The sequence below is a fragment of the Melampsora larici-populina genome, assembly GCF_000204055.1.
Source record: "Melampsora larici-populina 98AG31 unplaced genomic scaffold MELLAscaffold_84, whole genome shotgun sequence".
Classification (NCBI taxonomy): Eukaryota; Fungi; Basidiomycota; class Pucciniomycetes; order Pucciniales; family Melampsoraceae; genus Melampsora; species Melampsora laricis-populina.
Window position 1 is genome coordinate 191,264 of NW_006768848.1, and position 16,881 is coordinate 208,144.

Genomic DNA, 16,881 nt, shown 5'->3' on the forward strand with positions numbered 1-16,881 from the left:
TTACCTCACTTCTGCACCGCTCTTTTCAATCACCACAAAAATACTTATACTCTTCCGAATATATATCAGTCGTGATTCATTCTTTCAGACGGGCAATCGTACCACCTACTAAACCAACTTATTCAAATCATTCTGTACGTTTCTTGTTTGCTCGGGGCGAGAAATCGACCTGTCTGATTGGGAGTTTTTCTTATGACTGAAGCTTATATGATTTGATTTGATCTCACAGACGGTCCACAAGACTATAACCTTCAGTTCTTCAATTATCGTCTCACTGTAAGGTCAGACCGAAACGTAAGCGCATGTTCTGCAGCTTTAAAAACCAAATGAGATCAATCACCACTGATCCACTCAAAGGCACTGAAAACTGATCCGTTGCACTATATTTTTATATCCCTATGATCAGATCAACATGGTTGGACATATGATAATGCAATCATTTTTGATTCTCGCAACCTTAGCAACCCATGGCTTATGCATCACCTACAAAAACGTCTACAAATACACAGACGAGATTTTCAGCAATGAACGTGTAGAAGTCAGATGGGCGGGCGAATCGCCTGAGTTTAGACACGTCGCAGACGGTGATGGTAAATACGTTTTCAAAGTGCAGCGCAGAGCAAGTATGGGAGGATCGGAACGTGGGAAAGAATTCGAAGTCGGACCATCACATAAGGATTGGACTGAATTTCCAGTTGGAGTGGAAAGTATCACGAACTGGGGTTCGAGCGCCTATATCCGTGTTGAATTGTACTAGTTGATACCTAATGTCTTGACCAATTCTGCCGGCAAAACTTGATCCAATTGGCGGGGAAATCGTGGCAAGCTGTTCTGAATTTTCTAGTTTTGCTTTCAAGTCTTGAACAGATATGTTATCACATCTACACCACGGGGCACCTGGCACGTGAGATTCACGTGAAAAAGGTCTCTGCTAGCAAATCACACGCTGTCCAGAGTGTGATACCCGTTCTGAGTTACATGTGACAACCAGTGTGAGTAGCTAAAGTGTGATGGCTCACCCGTTCATAGGGTGAGCAACAATACCCCATAACCAGGTGAGATGGCTCACCTGTTGATAGGGTGAGCCAAAATACCTCATAACCAGGTGAGATGGCTCACCTGTTCATAGGGTGAGCCAAAATACCTCATAACCAGGTGAGATGGCTCACCCATTCATAGGGTGAGCCACAATACCTCACAGCCAGGTGAGATGGCCCACAACACCAAAGAATGTCAGCCTGCATGGCTCGTGACTGCAGTACTCTTTCAGCCTCATCATGGCTCAATAACCAGGCCATTTCTACAGGGTTACTCACAAAAGAAATTGACTGTCCATGGATACATGCATATAGTATGCTTGTAATAGGAGAAATAAATAGGAATTTGAATTTTTTTGATTTTTTTTGAAAAAAGACAAATGGTGGTCCTGGATGATTTTTCTATAGTATTTAAATACATACAGTATGCTGAGAGGTGAAATAAAAAAATCAAACATGCTACAATAGAGGTCATTGACTCTCTTCATTGTCACACATGTAACATTCTAATAGGAGAAATAAATAAAAATGAGAAAAATTGGGAAAAAGCGCTACAATAGAAAAATAAATCAATAAAGTAGGATGGAGGTAACAGATCAGCAAATTAGTTGATGTGGCATTCAGCAAAGAGAGTGTAAATGGAGACATACCAAAAGGCTGTTTAAATTTCAAGTGAGCCATCATCCTCATCGTCAAGTGAGCCATCATCCTCATTGTCAGGTAAGCCATCATCCTCATCATCAGGTAAGCCATCATCCTCATTGTCAGGTAAGCCATCATCCTCATCATCAGGTAAGAAGTCATCCTCATCATCAGGTAAAAAGTCATCCTCATCGCCAAGCCGATCAGAAAGGTCATCTTCAGCTGCAGGGCGGGCATTATCTTCCTCTTCAACTTCATCTTGATGTCTGTTCTGTTTGGCTTCACTCTTCTCTTTCAAGTGCTGGTACTCTGTCTTGATTTCAGTTTCTGTAGGGGGATTAAGTCGTTCAGAAGGTAAAATCTGACTGTAGCAGTATGATGCTTCAAAATAGCGTTTGTTGTATTGCATGTATAAATTGTAGAACCTTTGAAAAGGACAAAAAATCAGTGCTGTAGAATCCAGAGAGAAAAGATGCAGTGACTCACGCAGTTTTGTACAACTTTCCATGTTTTTTTTCATAATCTTCAATTGTTCAAGAGTGTTATCAACACTAGTCCAGATGCAATATTTACGATCGGTGCTTGGGTTTTGCATGGTGTACACAGCATGTATGCGCTACACAGGAATGGCATCACCAAATAGTGAGAGCTGAATGGGAAAGGAAAAAAAGACGTACTAAGAAGGCGAGACGGTGTTTGAAGTCTTTGGAGACATCTTTGAATATTTGCTCTTCAGTTCGGGGGTCAATTTGGAGGATGAAGGTGTGATGAACCTGCTTACACAAAAATATAAGCAGCAAAACAAAACAAAGAAGAACTTACAAAATCTTACCAAGCTAGTAAGTTGTTGAAGGCTGGGCATGGCATTCATGGAAGCTTCGTTTCCTGAAGGCTTCACATCTATGAGAAGCTAAACAGGACAAGCTATCAGTTGATGTGAAATTGTGGCAGTTGACAATCATGAAAAAATACTTACACAATGTCGTAAACGGCTACGGGTGTCTGTTGCACATCGATTAGCCCAGTCAGTGATAGTTTTGACTGCTTCAGCCCCATCAGGTGTTTCGTATCCAGTAGGGTAATGGGCTTTGATGAATTGTTTGTCTCTGGACTTGATGTATTTCTAACAGAGAAGAAGACAAATTTTAATATTTAGACGATACAATAATAAAAAGAAACAAACTCACCTTGCATAATGCATCAAAGCATTGTCGTATGGCAGATCGTTTTGAGTCACGGATACAAGAATAAGCCTGAATCTTGACATCCATGATCAGGGCATTAAAGTCTCGTCGAACAACATCCTGAATACAACATACAAGCATATCAGGACATAGAAAAAAGGGACAAAGAAGATTAAACTCGCCTTTAGTATATCAGAAGGGCGCCAGATGCTAGCAGCAGCTGGTGCAAGGGCAGAAGGGAGGTTTTCCCCACTCAATCCCTGCTCGATTGTTTGCTGGATGTAGGAAAGGTAGCCAATCGTTCCAATGAATTCATTTTCAGGACGGGTAGCCTGAAGACGAGCTTCAGTATGACTGTTGTGATCAAGGCAAGAATGAAGATCAGAAACTTACCTCACATACCTTTAGTGCCTTCTCATGGGCTTTGCTAGAAAGATCAAGAGTCTCAGTAACATGCTTTAGATACGCTTTTTGACTGTTGGTCAGAACATGTGGCTGGGAAAAGCTGGTGGCGTTAGTCGGCTGTGAATGGGCTAAAGCCAATGAGTTGTTCGTAGGTTGAGAATGTGCTAAAGTCGACAAATTTGTGGTGTTGGAACGATTGTTGCTAGGCAGATTAGAGTTCTTTCGAGGTCGGGAAGAGCTCGCAGACGGGGCACTGGAGTGAGTTTGTGTATGTTGTTTTCTATGTACTACAGAACAAAGGACCATATCAGTGATCGTATTGAAGAGTAAGAGGAAAACCTACCACTTTTTTTGGATTTTTGATGTTCTAAAGCAGGTGGCAGCGATGACGACCTGTCTTCTTGTTGAATACGCTTCTTCATCTTTGTTTTGGGCATTGTTGAATTTGGAACAATTGGCCAAAGGACTCTGATATGAAGCATGCAGAAAGAAGGAATAGTCAGAACTAAATCAGCTTATAGGATGGATGACTTGAATGAGATAAAACAAAAAGAACTTACAAAGAGGCTGATCAATAAAAGCTCAGAATGAAACGAACTTGTTGGATGATTTTGAATGAGATAAGGAAAGCAAAGAAAAAAAATATTGTTAGAACAAAACTGACTTGTAAAATGATTGGAATGAGATAAAACAAAAAAACTTACGTATAAGAACGAATTAACTGGTAGGAGGATGATTGAATAAGATAACAATTGATCAGAGGTAAACATTGATGATAACCAAAGCAAACACAAATAATGATTAGAGTAATGGAAATCTTTGAGATAATGAGAAAGGTGAAGAAAAAGATAAAAAGGACTTACAAATACACTATGAATCTTGAATTGGACAATCGATCAGAGGTAATCGTCGATGATAACCAAAGCAAAAAGAAATAATGATCAGAGTAATAGAAATCTTTGAGATGATGAGAAAGGTGAAGAGAAAATTAGAAAGGACTTACAAATAAACTATAAATCTTGAATTGGACAATCGATCCAATTTCAAACAGTGGATCCCAGAACCGTTGGAGCGATCTTTCAGATGATGTGAACAAATTGAAGAGCAAGATATAAGTACTCACAGTTAAAGAAGTGTGATCCAATCTTGAATTGAACTATCGATCAGAGGTGGATGTTGACTATATCCAAAGAAAACAGAAACAATGGTCAGAACAGTCTCATTCTCAAAGATCATGTGAGAGAGAGAAGAGAAACACAAATGAAAAATGAACTTACAAATGAAATGTGGATGATGAAGAGCAAATGAAGTCGAAATCAAAGATGGTTCTTGATTCGATCTGATAGATGCTGACCAAATTGATTGACAACACCAGTTTGTCAAATCAAAGGATCACAAAGCTTCGGCTCTTGCACCAGTCAAGCAGCTGAAAAACTTTGCTCGCAAGAATCGTTCCGAGTGGTTGCCAAATCAATACGATGGAGGTGGACTGGATCGATTGGCTGTTGGTTTTGTTAGACGTTATTTGTACAGCTGAAGCCGTATGTTTAACAGCTGACGCCGGGGCCCCAAGGCCCGAGGCGTCCGCGTGACACATCCTCATACAAGCATATCCAGAGAGTATCACTCTAGAAGGTCGTACGGAGATGATGAGTGAGAAGTTGATTGCATGAAGTGAAGCTGAGCAAAGTTGTCTAAGTATCTCATCATTTTGATTGACGATCATGAATCATGAGGAGCCGAGCTGACGCGGTCATCGATGACGCACACATGGCTGGAACTGGTGAGTTACGTCATTCCTCAAAGCGCGCTGCTTCAAGCACCAGATCAGGAAATCCATTACACACACCTTTCAAACTCATTTGTTGTGAGGCAGACAATGAATGTGAGGGTGATTGGTCCACCAGGCGCTTTCTGAGTATGTTGTATGATCAGCAATATGTAATTCTGGTAGTCAACTTCAAATTGGGGCACTGCGGCTGACCTTGAGGGCCGAGTTCGCTAGGCAAGAATGTACAAGCTTGATAAGGTGACCGTGTAATTTGAGAACTTGTAGTGATCGGATTTGCTCAGTCTGCTTACCATTTCCGATTGGTAAATGCACTCATCAGGTCGCTCGATTGATTGGTAGTAAATTTAAAAAATCTAAGGAACCCGATCACTTTATCATCTATCTCTGTCGCCATCACTGCTAAAGACTGAGGTGGTTATGCTGGTCGTTGATTCGAGAAACAAAACCAATATGTATTCTCAAAACAACCTTGAATACTTTGAACCGATGTCGAGATGGATGGTCTTGTGGCGATATTCGAATATGTAAGTCGATACAAATCCGTCAGCTAGAGCTCATAGTGGTATGAAAGCACTGCTCCATGCAATCACAAGCACATCCGGGTACTTGTGATTGCATGCGGAACATACCCTGAGATCCGGCTCAGGGCATTCGTTCCTGAAGCAGCGAATAAGAAAGAAGGAAAAATCACGAACCTTATGGTTGAGATCTAGATTCCTCAAAGCGCGTATTGCTTATTCGAATGAGATCTTATTCAGAAACGACCTACACATTTTGAATCAAAGAACCAAAGATAAAACCACATATAAATAAGTACATTATCATTTTAAAAGACATCAAATAATCTTCTTGCAAACCTTGTCACGGATATCTGACCAAAGTTTCTGAGCAAAGATAAAAATGATCAACCAATCAGTCTGGAGTGAAAACCCCGCTGATATTCACTTTGATCCGTCTCCCTCACGACTCATCCTTTCCATCCGATCATACTTTCTGGCTAATTGATTGTTCTATATTCATATATTATTTTATTCGTTGTAAGTTCTTTTCTCTTAACTCTACTCGTGATACTTGACTGACTGTTTTGATTCATTCAACCTTAGGATCTACTTAGTCCTAGGCCCCAAAAGTTGACGATCACTCTCAACTCCGATCACTCCTCGATCTTGCCAATCCTTCTCTTACTTCAACCTCGCTGATCTTCACTTTGTTCAATCAAACCTCTAAATCACTCTCATTTTTCTTTTACTTTCCAGTTACCTCCTCTAAACTCTTTTCTTTTCCCTATAAATTTAAATTTCTCTCTTTCAACTTTGTAATATATTAAATTTAAATCTCGTGCTATTAAATTAAAAGATAAACTATTATAACTTGAGTTGAGTAAAGTTGAGCTGAGCTTTGACTTGCTGACCCTTGAGATAGACCGAGTGAGAGTCTGTCCCCGCGAGCAAAAGATGAAATACTAATATATATAAATTTGAGAATAGGTAGGAGAGCTTCAGCTATAAAATGCTGAGCTCGGAGTGGTTTTGATTACCACAGCAGGTCATGTGAGAAAAAGAAGCTTCTTCAATCTTGAGAAATGATCAACAGTTTAGAAGTAGTCAACTCACATGCCCGCAAGGTGCTCAGCAGACGAATTAGCTTATACTACCGACACGCAGTCTGAATCACGTGCTGAGCACCTGATCCAAATTCAATCGTCTGCTGAGCACCTTGCGGGCATGTGAGTTGACAGCCAGGTGCTCAGCAGACGAATTAGCTTATACTACCGGCACGCAGTCTGGATCACGTGCTGAGCACCTGATCCAAATTCAATCGCCTGCTGAGCACCTGGCTGGTTAGCTCACCTGCCAGCCAGGTGCTCAGCAGGCAAATCAGCGTGTACCACCGGCACGCAATCTGAATCACGTGCTGGGCACCTCGCTGGCAGGTTGCGCTCGTACCAACCAGCTCACCCGCCGACTGGCTGGTAAACCACGCCATGCCGACGTGGTCTTTCTCTTGATGTGTAGAGCAGGTGAAAAACATTGGGTGAGGGCCACGTGGCCGCACTCACACTGCGGCCACCTGTTCTGCACAACCACTCGGCGTGCTCATACCCAACTTACATTTCATGTGGTCCCAGTTCAAAGTCGCCCCGTGGTGTAACGCTAGGAAGGTAGATACACGCTTCATGAATTTGTACCTTTTGAATTCTTGTACTGTGATCCTCAACCCCGCTGTATCCTCCACATCCAAAGTGCTTAATATCATTCAAGACTAGTGGTAGACTCTTGTGTCCCTCCATCAACTTGTCCTCCAGTCTGCCTTTGAGTCTCTTGGGAGACTGATATGGATATTGAATGCGTTCGGACCTTTGTTCTTTTTGATTTTTAGCATTTATTAAGCAGACACTTTATCAAAGGGTGACGTCTGCTTCTTCCTAGAGCTGACCCTTGCCATCGCCCGGTAAATAAATGTGTCATAATTCCTCAAATGCATTTCGGAGCTTACACTGCACAGATGTAGTATTTTTCGGCTATGCAAAATGATTAGAATTAATGTCAAAAATAATTAAAAATGCTATGTTAATGCATAAAAATGCACCATTAATGCACCATTAATGAAAAAAAATGCAGCATCAATGCAGAAAAATGCAGTGTTAATGCACATGCAGAATGAATGCAGAATTCCACCTTTTTCAATTTTTTTTGTCCTTCAGGTCAATCATTTTTCACTTGGGAAAAATACTACATTTTCCCAGTGTTAGCATGTCACAGACTCTCAGTATTGATCACAAGGGTTTCACAGAGATGTAAGCTGGCGTCAGATGATGTCATCGTTGGGCGACATTCGTAGTGTTCAGTTTGGTTTCTCTTGTTTCTCTTGTTGACCTTTCCATCCACTCAACTCGATCATTCACCATGTCAATCTCAACCATCAAACTGTTCGCTTACCTCTACCTTTTTCGACTTCTCAATGCCCTTCTTTGCCGTACATTCTTTCAACCTGATGAATTCTATCAGTCTCTCGAAATTGCTCATCATCAAGTCTTTGGTTACGGTTTCGTGTCTTGGGAATGGCGGAATGCCTTCGATCAGTCCAGCGGTGGCATCCGTAGTCCACTGTACCCTTTCCTCTTTGTGCCTCCCTATGCTTTACTCAAATACTTACGGCTCGATCAGACTTTTCTATTGGTGAGCATTCGTGGTCAATATCACCTGTGGAGAACTTTTACTCATCCCTCGGCCAACCTGTTTCATCTCACTAATACTCGCTTGATATAACAGATCTTAGTTCCTAAGCTGATTCAGGCAGCTATAGCAGCAGTTACCGACTTAGCCATCTATCGCCTTTCTGCGAGGGTCACGTCTCATCATTATGCATCCGCAGCAGTAAGTCACCGTACATTTCCTTTGAGTCATTGGCCCACATTGATCGATTAATATTTTCGGCAATCAAGATCTGACTATCTAACAGTTGAGCTGTTCCTTGACATCATTCTTCAATGCCTACGCAGGAATTCGCACTTTCTCTAATTCAGCCGAGAGCGCCCTGACGGCTGTTGCACTCTCATTGTGGCCATGGACTGGCGATCAAGTCGCTCAATCTTGGACTCACCTCACCATATCTCTGTGCTTGGCTGCTATCTCTGTCATCATTCGGCCATCGGCGGTCATCTTCTGGGCTCTTTTGGGCTTCCAGTTGCTAAGGCATTCACACGGCGAGACGAAAATGGATGTCATCGCCCTGGTGAGCGTTGTGGGGTGAGTAGTTGGCTCAGCGAAATTTGTCTCTTTCCTAACTTATCGTCATTTTGCCGCGTTTTGTTGCTCCTCCGCAGTTGCATTAGCGCTTTTGCTTGCTTCGTATTAGACTCGTGCTTTTACCGTCTTCCTACTTTCACCCCCCTCAATTTCATTCGGCAAAACGTCTATAATTCCCTCTCTAGCTTCTATGGTCTCAACAGATGGCATTTCTACTTTACTCAGGCTTTTACCTTTGTCAACCTCTCACTCTTCCCAACGGTCATCATAGGCATGATGTCGCTCTCCGTCGCCAAAGTTGGGTTGGAGAATGAACTGGTGCTTCTCAGGTTGCGTTCAGCTCGGTTTGCGTGTTTGGGAACGATGCTAGTGCTCTCGGTATTGCCCCACAAAGAATTTAGGTTCATCCAACCTCTTATACCACTATTTTGTGTTTTTGCGGGTCGGGCGATGGTGAACAATTATATCGAGTTTCGTTCTCTTCATCCGACTCCCACTCAACCATCTTGGCTTGAGCGCACCATCCAGGCCCGTCCAATCGGGTTTATTGTTCGATCCGTCATCGCATTTGGAGCAGCTCTCTATCTACTGACTTTCCAATACCGTGGGCAAATGGCAGTAGTTGATTATCTTCGAGGCGTTCCTGAGACTGAACTCCAGTCTGTCGGCCTCCTCGCACCTTGTCACTCTACACCATGGCAGAGCCATCTTCATCGAGCTCATCTTGCATCTGAAGCTCGTAACGGATCTTTATTGTGGATGCTTTCGTGCGAGCCTCCAATCCAGTGAAGTGTTTTTGTTTAGCTATCCATCACCGTCATCTTCACCTGACTGTAACTCCGTTTTGGTTTCACAGTGGTCAGAACCTGGCGATATACAAAGATCAATCGGATAGTTTCTATGAAGATCCAATCAAGTTTCTTGTAGACCACTTTCCAAGCGCAGTGAATGATCGATTCCCTGGATCAATCGTTAATGAGTCATCCTTCCAGTGGCCCTCACATATCGTTTTGTTTAGCAACCTGTTAGATGTCACCAGCAACCAAACATCACAGGGAAAGGCGAGAGTAGGGAGTTTTCTTCAAGACTTGGGTTATATAACCGATAAAGAGTTTGAGAATGGAAGATGGCACGATGACCGGAGGAGAGAGGGCAAGGTAATAGTGATGCGTTGGAATCCTGCTGAATCAGACAAAGCAGCTAGATAGTTTGGCAAAGAATTTTCATAATTGTAAGTTTATATCAACAGTCCTCAAAGTATCAAAAGAGGTTAATGATGGACATATGGACGTATTCCTTGAGATGTCAAGATTCCTAATACATAGGCAGAGGAATGTGATTTTGGCAGTTCTTATTTATTTCTTAGTTCTGGACTTCTATATCATTTTCAAAAAGTCAAGGCCAGTCATACATCATACTCAAAATTGAGCTGGCTCATTTGATACACTCTGTCCTCCACAGTAAGACCATAATTAACTGATTGGGTGACCATGGAAGTAGTGGTTCTGACAGAAGAATGCAATGAAACATTTAATATATCAGGAAACCTCGCCTTGCCATCACGTTGAGGTAATGACCATATAACTCTATATTGACCTCTTGCTCACCTTCCCACACCTATCTGCACTTCTCAGCTGTTCAGTGTCCAATCTGATGGTGAAATCAAGGTGTTTATTATTGTTTTCATAACCCACAAGACCTGGTTGTGTGATTCTCCCATGCCAGAAAGCAAGCTTCTCTGTTTTGGTTTGTATATCAGGAGCTCTTTAAGGTGTCTCTTTGAGAAATTGGGGAAAACTGCTGTGAGAAGATTTCCTGTTTCATAAAACAAGATGGTCAGTAACAGTCAACAGTAATCAACAGCTTCTTGAGAAGCCATTGATCTATAACTTTTTTGCTGTTGTGGGTGTTTGATGCTTATACCAATATCAGTGTTGACAACTTTCTCTTCTTTTTTACCTCATGTTGTTTGTTTAGTCTTCTTGGTTTTATAGTTGTTTGGGTTTTCTGATTGCTGCAAAATGGGGGGTTTCAAGTCAGAAACGTTTTGAGAAACAGAGAAGTTTTTTTAATTCTACAGTTTTTTTTTCTGAAAATATACAGTCAACAGCTTTTGGGACACCTTTTTAGGTGTCCTGAATCTTTAAAATTTATGGTAAATTTTACAGCGTTGGACAACTTGTGCTGCAAAATGGTGTAATTTTTTGGACTTGAAACCCCCTAATATGTGTAAATTACTGCTCATAAATATTTGGGACATTAGCACTGTGTAAAATTCCTTGTAGCATGGCATTGTACACACACGGCAAGATTTGAAAAAAATTGTTTTATTGAACTACATGTGCGCACAGCAGGACAGACCTGCAAATTTGTTTCACAAAGGTCTTGCTTTCTGAGCACCTGGAAAAAGGGAAAGTCTTTGGATCCAAAGACCTGTTCAAAGGTTCTATCAATCCTCTATGACTTTTTTTTTGTGTGTGCACATTGATGTGCTACCAAGAAATTTACATGGTGTAGGGGGTTTCAAGTTGAACTATTTTTGCGTAAATTGTAAAAAAAGGACAAGTTTTTGACAACAGTGAATTTTTAAAAACTTGTCCAATCTCATGAAAGATGCTGTAAAATATATGAGTGTAAAAAGAGGAAACTTGTCTGTTTTAGTATCCGGACAGCGCTTCACCAGATGATTTGTGATTGGTCAAGCCAATCCAGCCTCAGAACTTTTGTTTCCTTCTTTACCACATCAATTGAATGCAATTCATCTCTATTTATTTTATTGATAATCTGAATCCTGCTGGTCTCACCTTTGTTTCCAAGCCTGTTTAGTGATTTTCCACTTGAACACCAAGGTTGAGCTTGAAATAAATCAATATTTAAGTCAATCTTGAACAAAATGAAGATTGAAGTTGAGCTTGAGATTCAAAGAGTCAATTCAATAGAAAACTTGGAAAAGGTTTCAAGAGAACCAAAACCAAATTTCAAGACAATTGAGGTAAAGAGGTAAAGAAGGGATAAATTCAAAGAGATGATTTTGGTCAAGAAGATCAAGAGATGACCTTGACTTGTCTTATCTTTTTCAATTGGTCAGCTATAAAAACTACCTCAAAAGTTCTCCAACTTGTCCAAATTGTTTTACTCTTACATAAATATACAGTTTTATGAATTTGGGATACCTAAAAAGGTGCCATGAATTTTTAGAATTATGGTAAATTTTACAGCCTCAGACAACTTGTTTTACTGCAATAGGCTGTACATTTTTTGACATCTTTCTTTTATCAAATGTCTGGAGTAGATGGACATGGAACACTGGGTGTATCCTGCTCACCGTCTTAGGGATGATTAATTTATAAACATTTGTCAAAAATCTTTCATCAATGACAAAAGGGCTTAGCCAGCAGTTCAAAAACTTACCTGTAGGTCTTGTTGTTGATACATATTTTCTATTAAGCCATACTTGTTTGCTTTTTTTCCAATTGGGTGTTTTTCTTGATTCATTTTCATGTTGCTTCTTTGTTTCTTCTGGTGAGAGTGTCATCACATCCTTTAATTCCTTTTGTACTTCTTTGATGTGCTTTATTCTTTATTCTACGGCGGGTACGCATCTTTTTCTCCAACTCTTTATACCTGTTTCATCTTATATTCTTATTCTAGCTAGACACAACGGCACTTACACAATACATCCATACAAAGTGACAAAAACAACAAAAGGACTTGTTTATACAGATTTACCGGCTGAAAAGGTGTCAAGATCCAACCTACAACTAGTTGGTATGTGCAGTTCTTTTGACCCTCATATACTTAACATTGACCAGAATCATGATTCTTTGTTGTGGTTTATCTAACTATACTAGACTGCAGCCAGTACACTGCATGATCCAACACTTGTAGTGAATTGAGATCAAAACCTTCACCACAACAATAACACACTCAAACAATGAAACAAAGACAACTATTTAAATATAATCAACCATGAAAGATAACTCAGCCTTGAAGGTGACTACATGGGTTAATTTTGGCCAAAGACTGTTGCATTACCTACAGAGAGATACAATGATGTTTTGAAATACTTCAACCTCTAGAACTTGGATTGTGGTTTGGTGACAAGTGGATGGAGTTCTATTCCAGATCACAGGGCTCCCTGCGGAACTAGAGGCATTGGCAGAGCTCTTCTCATTGCGACTGTCTCAGTACTAGGTTTTTCCACGGTGCTATATGATTTGAAACATACTGCTTACATATCAACAAATTTTTGAATCCAAAATAAATAACTGAGTAGCATTTGGCCAAGTGAAAAAATCTCCCTATCTATAAAATAAAATCACGAACAGAGACGACCGTCTCCAGGTCCCAATTCCAAGACATGTAATTCGACTTCATCGACGTCGCCACGCCGTTTCCCCCTGCAACCGACGTCATCTCATGCTCCGCCCGTCAAGTCTTGCTTCAAAATACACCCTGCGCGCGTTTGGCAACTAACCACCCCTCCCACTACTTCCAACCGCTGCTTCCATCGAATGGCACTCACAACAAAGTCACTGCGCCCCCTCTGCGACATTGCCACGTGACGTATTCACATTTCAACCTACTCCAGAAACGGCTGGGCATCTACACTCTCAATGTTTCTTTTCGTGCCTGGCTATGCTAACAAAAATCTACGCCACACCATCCGTTGGACACCCTAACTCCCAGTCAATTGTTCCTAACACACGGTCGCCTATTGCTATCCCGCCTTCTTGGACCAATCATGGACACTCTGCGTCAACACTCAACGATGGCATAAAAACTCTCCTCTTCGTCTCTCCCAAAGGTGGTACATCAGTTCTCCCTCTCAAACTGCTTCTCATACACCACAAACTCAATTGACCCTTTCACTAATAGCTATTCAACGGTTTTGTCTCATTCGAGTTGAAGCACACTCCCGAAATCCAATTCGATTTTTTCTGCTCGGCCTTCGAAAACCCTTATCTTGACTTGTAACCTACTTTGATCAAACTGCAATCTGAATATCTGTGTCATCACCAGCCCAATCATCGCGCACCCGACTAGCTCTCCAATAACCATTCGACCCCTTTGTCCGATTCTAGCTACGGCACAATCCCTGAACTATCATTTGATACCGCTACTAGGCTTTCAAAAACATTTACTTCGACTTTCAACGTACTTTGTCCAAATTGCAACTTGACTATTCGTGTGATCCTTCACTTGATCAATACGCACCTCGACAGTTAACTTCACAGCATTTGCAAACGACACACATTCGGATTTGTTTAACAAGATCACCGTGACCATGTCCAAAATCTCCACTAAGAATCAGTCCAACGCTCCCGTCAAGAAGTCGCACTCTTTCATAGTCTCAAGTGTTTTTGAAGTGTCCAAAACCGTCAGTTCGTTCCTCACTTACCCAATTGATCTTGCGCTGACGCCCTTCGCTCACGTCACAGCTCGCCCCAGCAGATAACCGTAACTACACGTACAGAGGGACTACTGTGGCTATCACCTGCAGCGGCTGGGACGGCGACAACGAGCGTGAATACGATGGCGATTTAATCACATACTGTAGCTTAATGGAGGTTCCAATGGACAATCATTGCTATGCAATCAAGGCAAAAATGTTACCTAGCACCGAATCCGCCGATTACAAGCTTTATTTTGAAGCTGATCACAAAATCCTTGTTGGGAATTCCGACACGTTCGCTGGCGAGCTACACAACAACACTTCCGCTTCCGGATTTGGAACAGTCTCCTCACGCCACGAACTTCCCGAACCAGACACGGACGACGTCACCCTTGCCTTTACCATGAGCCATGTAGACTACAATCCTCAAGTGAGTCATTTCATCGTGACTTCTCCACGACTTGGTCGACGCTAATCCAATTTAATCTAGCTCCGTGAAAGCGTGGAGTTCGAAGTCGAATATCGGATAAGGCCCTCAATCAAAATGAAAGGCTCACAAGTACTCATTCAAGATGGGAAGGAGACGTTAGTTCACGGCTTCATCGTTGACTGGGACAATGAGAACAACCGCTGGATCGTCGAGGTAAGCTACTAAACTTTTTGACAATCCCGTGACTGACTGACACTGCATTCCTCCTAGGTCACGACGCTCAACGTTGCCAGCGGACATGAGGCGCCCACCAAGAAGCGACAAATGGCCGGTACCAAAGTCACTCCAACTGGTCGGATTCGGCCGGCTAAGTAAGTACATGCTTAATTCCATCATTGCGATTCATTTGGCTGACAAACCAAGCAGACACGTCAGCACGTCTAGTCCTAGTACTTCGACCGCGGGGGGTTCCTTTGCCAACACTCCAACCAAAGGGAAGAAGCGTGCGCCGCCTCCAGAGGAAGAAGGATATTTTGACGAGGAGGGAAATGTTGTGATGACGCCCCCAGAGGCTCCTGAGGCGGGGCCAAGCACTTCCAAACGTGCGCCAGCCGGACGGGCAGCGAAGAAGTCCAAAGGAGCCTAACCAGTTCCGAAGGTGATCTGTTTGCTCGGTTCTCTCCGAGTTTTATCCAGTCCAGTTCTTGCACCCCCAGTTGTTTTCTTGAACAAGACGTAATGTCTTCTAAGCTTTGTTTCATTCCAATTGCAATGCATGACCCATGTGATACTTTACGACTGAACCAATTTGGCTACACTCCTGAACCGGCCAGGCTCATTTGACCACTTGGATTCAATGAGCATCGTAACTACATATATTTCCTTCCCATAGAGAATTGAAAGACCAGTGATCCGAGTCTCCCCACGACAGCCCTTTCATCGTTTTGCTACTCAAGGTGATTCCATCCTTCAACTTTGTCCTAATCCCGACCTTTCACAACAGTTCTTTGGCCTGCTTCCCGCCACTTAAACCACGCTATACCGCCTCAAGGCTACGAGCAGCGATAGCGACTCGACTCATTCGTCTTCCGACGACGAAGAAGTAGTGACTGGGTGTGGATTAGCATGCTCAACCCTCGAAGAGACTAATGAAAATATTATTCTGGCGAAGTTCCGTAGCGAAATTCCCTACAACGTCGGCGATTGCGACGATCCTTGCGCGACGTGTGGAGCGCTGCATTGGAGATTAGAGCGCACTCAAAGGACCATGGCTTCTGCATCAGTCAACTACTCGACTTGCTGTCAACAAGAAGCAGTTGGCCTTCCAAGTGATCACCTGCAAGACGGCCTTACGCCTGGCTTCCTTCGACGACTATTCACTGACCAGGACCGGAGTGAGTTTGAGCGTCATGCGAGTGAATTCGCGATGCGTCCAGGACTAACATTGCTCTACAGTGTCCAGAAATTTCAGAAACAATATTCGGGCATTCAATAATGCAGTTTCCTTTACTTCCACCGCCGCGAAGCAGGACAAAACTGTCGCAGGCAACGGCGGTGCGTGGACCTACCGAATCAAAGGTTCCCTCACTCACTTGATAGGCTCTCTTCTCCCTTTGGACGGCGCAGCAAAGACTTTCGGATAAATGTTCATATTCGGCGACCAGGCTGAAGAAGAACTTGCACTACGAAAGCCGACAAACTCGGGCATGAATATTCAAACTCTCGCCACCATTCAGGCCTTCCTTAATCACAACAATCCTTTTGCTAAGTTGTATAAAGCAGCGGAAGCTATTCTGGGGCCAGGCCAAGTGAAAACTATCAAGATTAAGTCGCTTCAGCGCCATGGACGCGACTCAAATTGATACAATTATCCCACCTGCAGTCAAGTCGCGGCAATCTTGCCTGGAGACGGGATTGTGGGTTCAAAAGACCGTGACATTATTCTCCATCGCCAGTCGGGTGAATTGCAGCGAATTTCCGAATTAAACACAAACTACTTTTCACTTCGGTACCCGCTTTTCTTTATGTATGGCTCCCATGGATGGGACAAGCATTATAGACACTTTACAGAGAAACGTAAGCTAGGATGCTCATAAAGTGATTCACTTGAAACTGACTTACGCTTCCCTGCAGGCCTTGCGGGCAAGGTTACAGCCCTTGAGTGGTTTGCATATACATTATTTCAACGCCATGACATATTTTCAGCGATATTGAGAGGCGGGAGACTGTTTCAGGAATATTTGGTGG

At 42.5% G+C, this 16,881-nt stretch overlaps 3 protein-coding genes across 3 annotated transcripts; 2 read left to right on the plus strand and 1 right to left on the minus strand.

The window, feature by feature from the left end:
- Positions 1-1,698: 1,698 nt before the first annotated feature.
- Positions 1,699-4,038, minus strand: MELLADRAFT_95580 (uncharacterized protein; the record flags this gene model as incomplete). The annotated part of the gene is made up of 12 exons (XM_007418085.1): positions 1,699-2,104; positions 2,166-2,202; positions 2,253-2,295; positions 2,357-2,394; positions 2,502-2,589; positions 2,656-2,802; positions 2,867-2,983; positions 3,028-3,195; positions 3,266-3,521; positions 3,612-3,736; positions 3,829-3,849; positions 3,973-4,038. 12 exons carry the CDS (start codon positions 4,036-4,038, stop codon positions 1,699-1,701), a joined length of 1,512 nt encoding a protein of 503 aa, XP_007418147.1.
- Positions 4,039-7,966: 3,928 nt separating this feature from the next.
- Positions 7,967-10,017, plus strand: MELLADRAFT_95581 (family 22 glycosyltransferase; the record flags this gene model as incomplete). Its single annotated transcript, XM_007418086.1, has 5 exons — positions 7,967-8,239; positions 8,333-8,437; positions 8,523-8,809; positions 8,887-9,594; positions 9,666-10,017. 5 exons carry the CDS (start codon positions 7,967-7,969, stop codon positions 10,015-10,017), a joined length of 1,725 nt encoding a protein of 574 aa, XP_007418148.1.
- A 3,460-nt stretch (positions 10,018-13,477) lies between these two features.
- On the plus strand, positions 13,478-15,433 carry MELLADRAFT_118506 (uncharacterized protein; the record flags this gene model as incomplete). Its single annotated transcript, XM_007418096.1, has 6 exons — positions 13,478-13,616; positions 13,688-14,189; positions 14,251-14,634; positions 14,695-14,847; positions 14,905-15,005; positions 15,061-15,433. 5 exons carry the CDS (start codon positions 14,097-14,099, stop codon positions 15,278-15,280), a joined length of 951 nt encoding a protein of 316 aa, XP_007418158.1.
- Between the last annotated feature and the right edge of the window lie 1,448 nt (positions 15,434-16,881).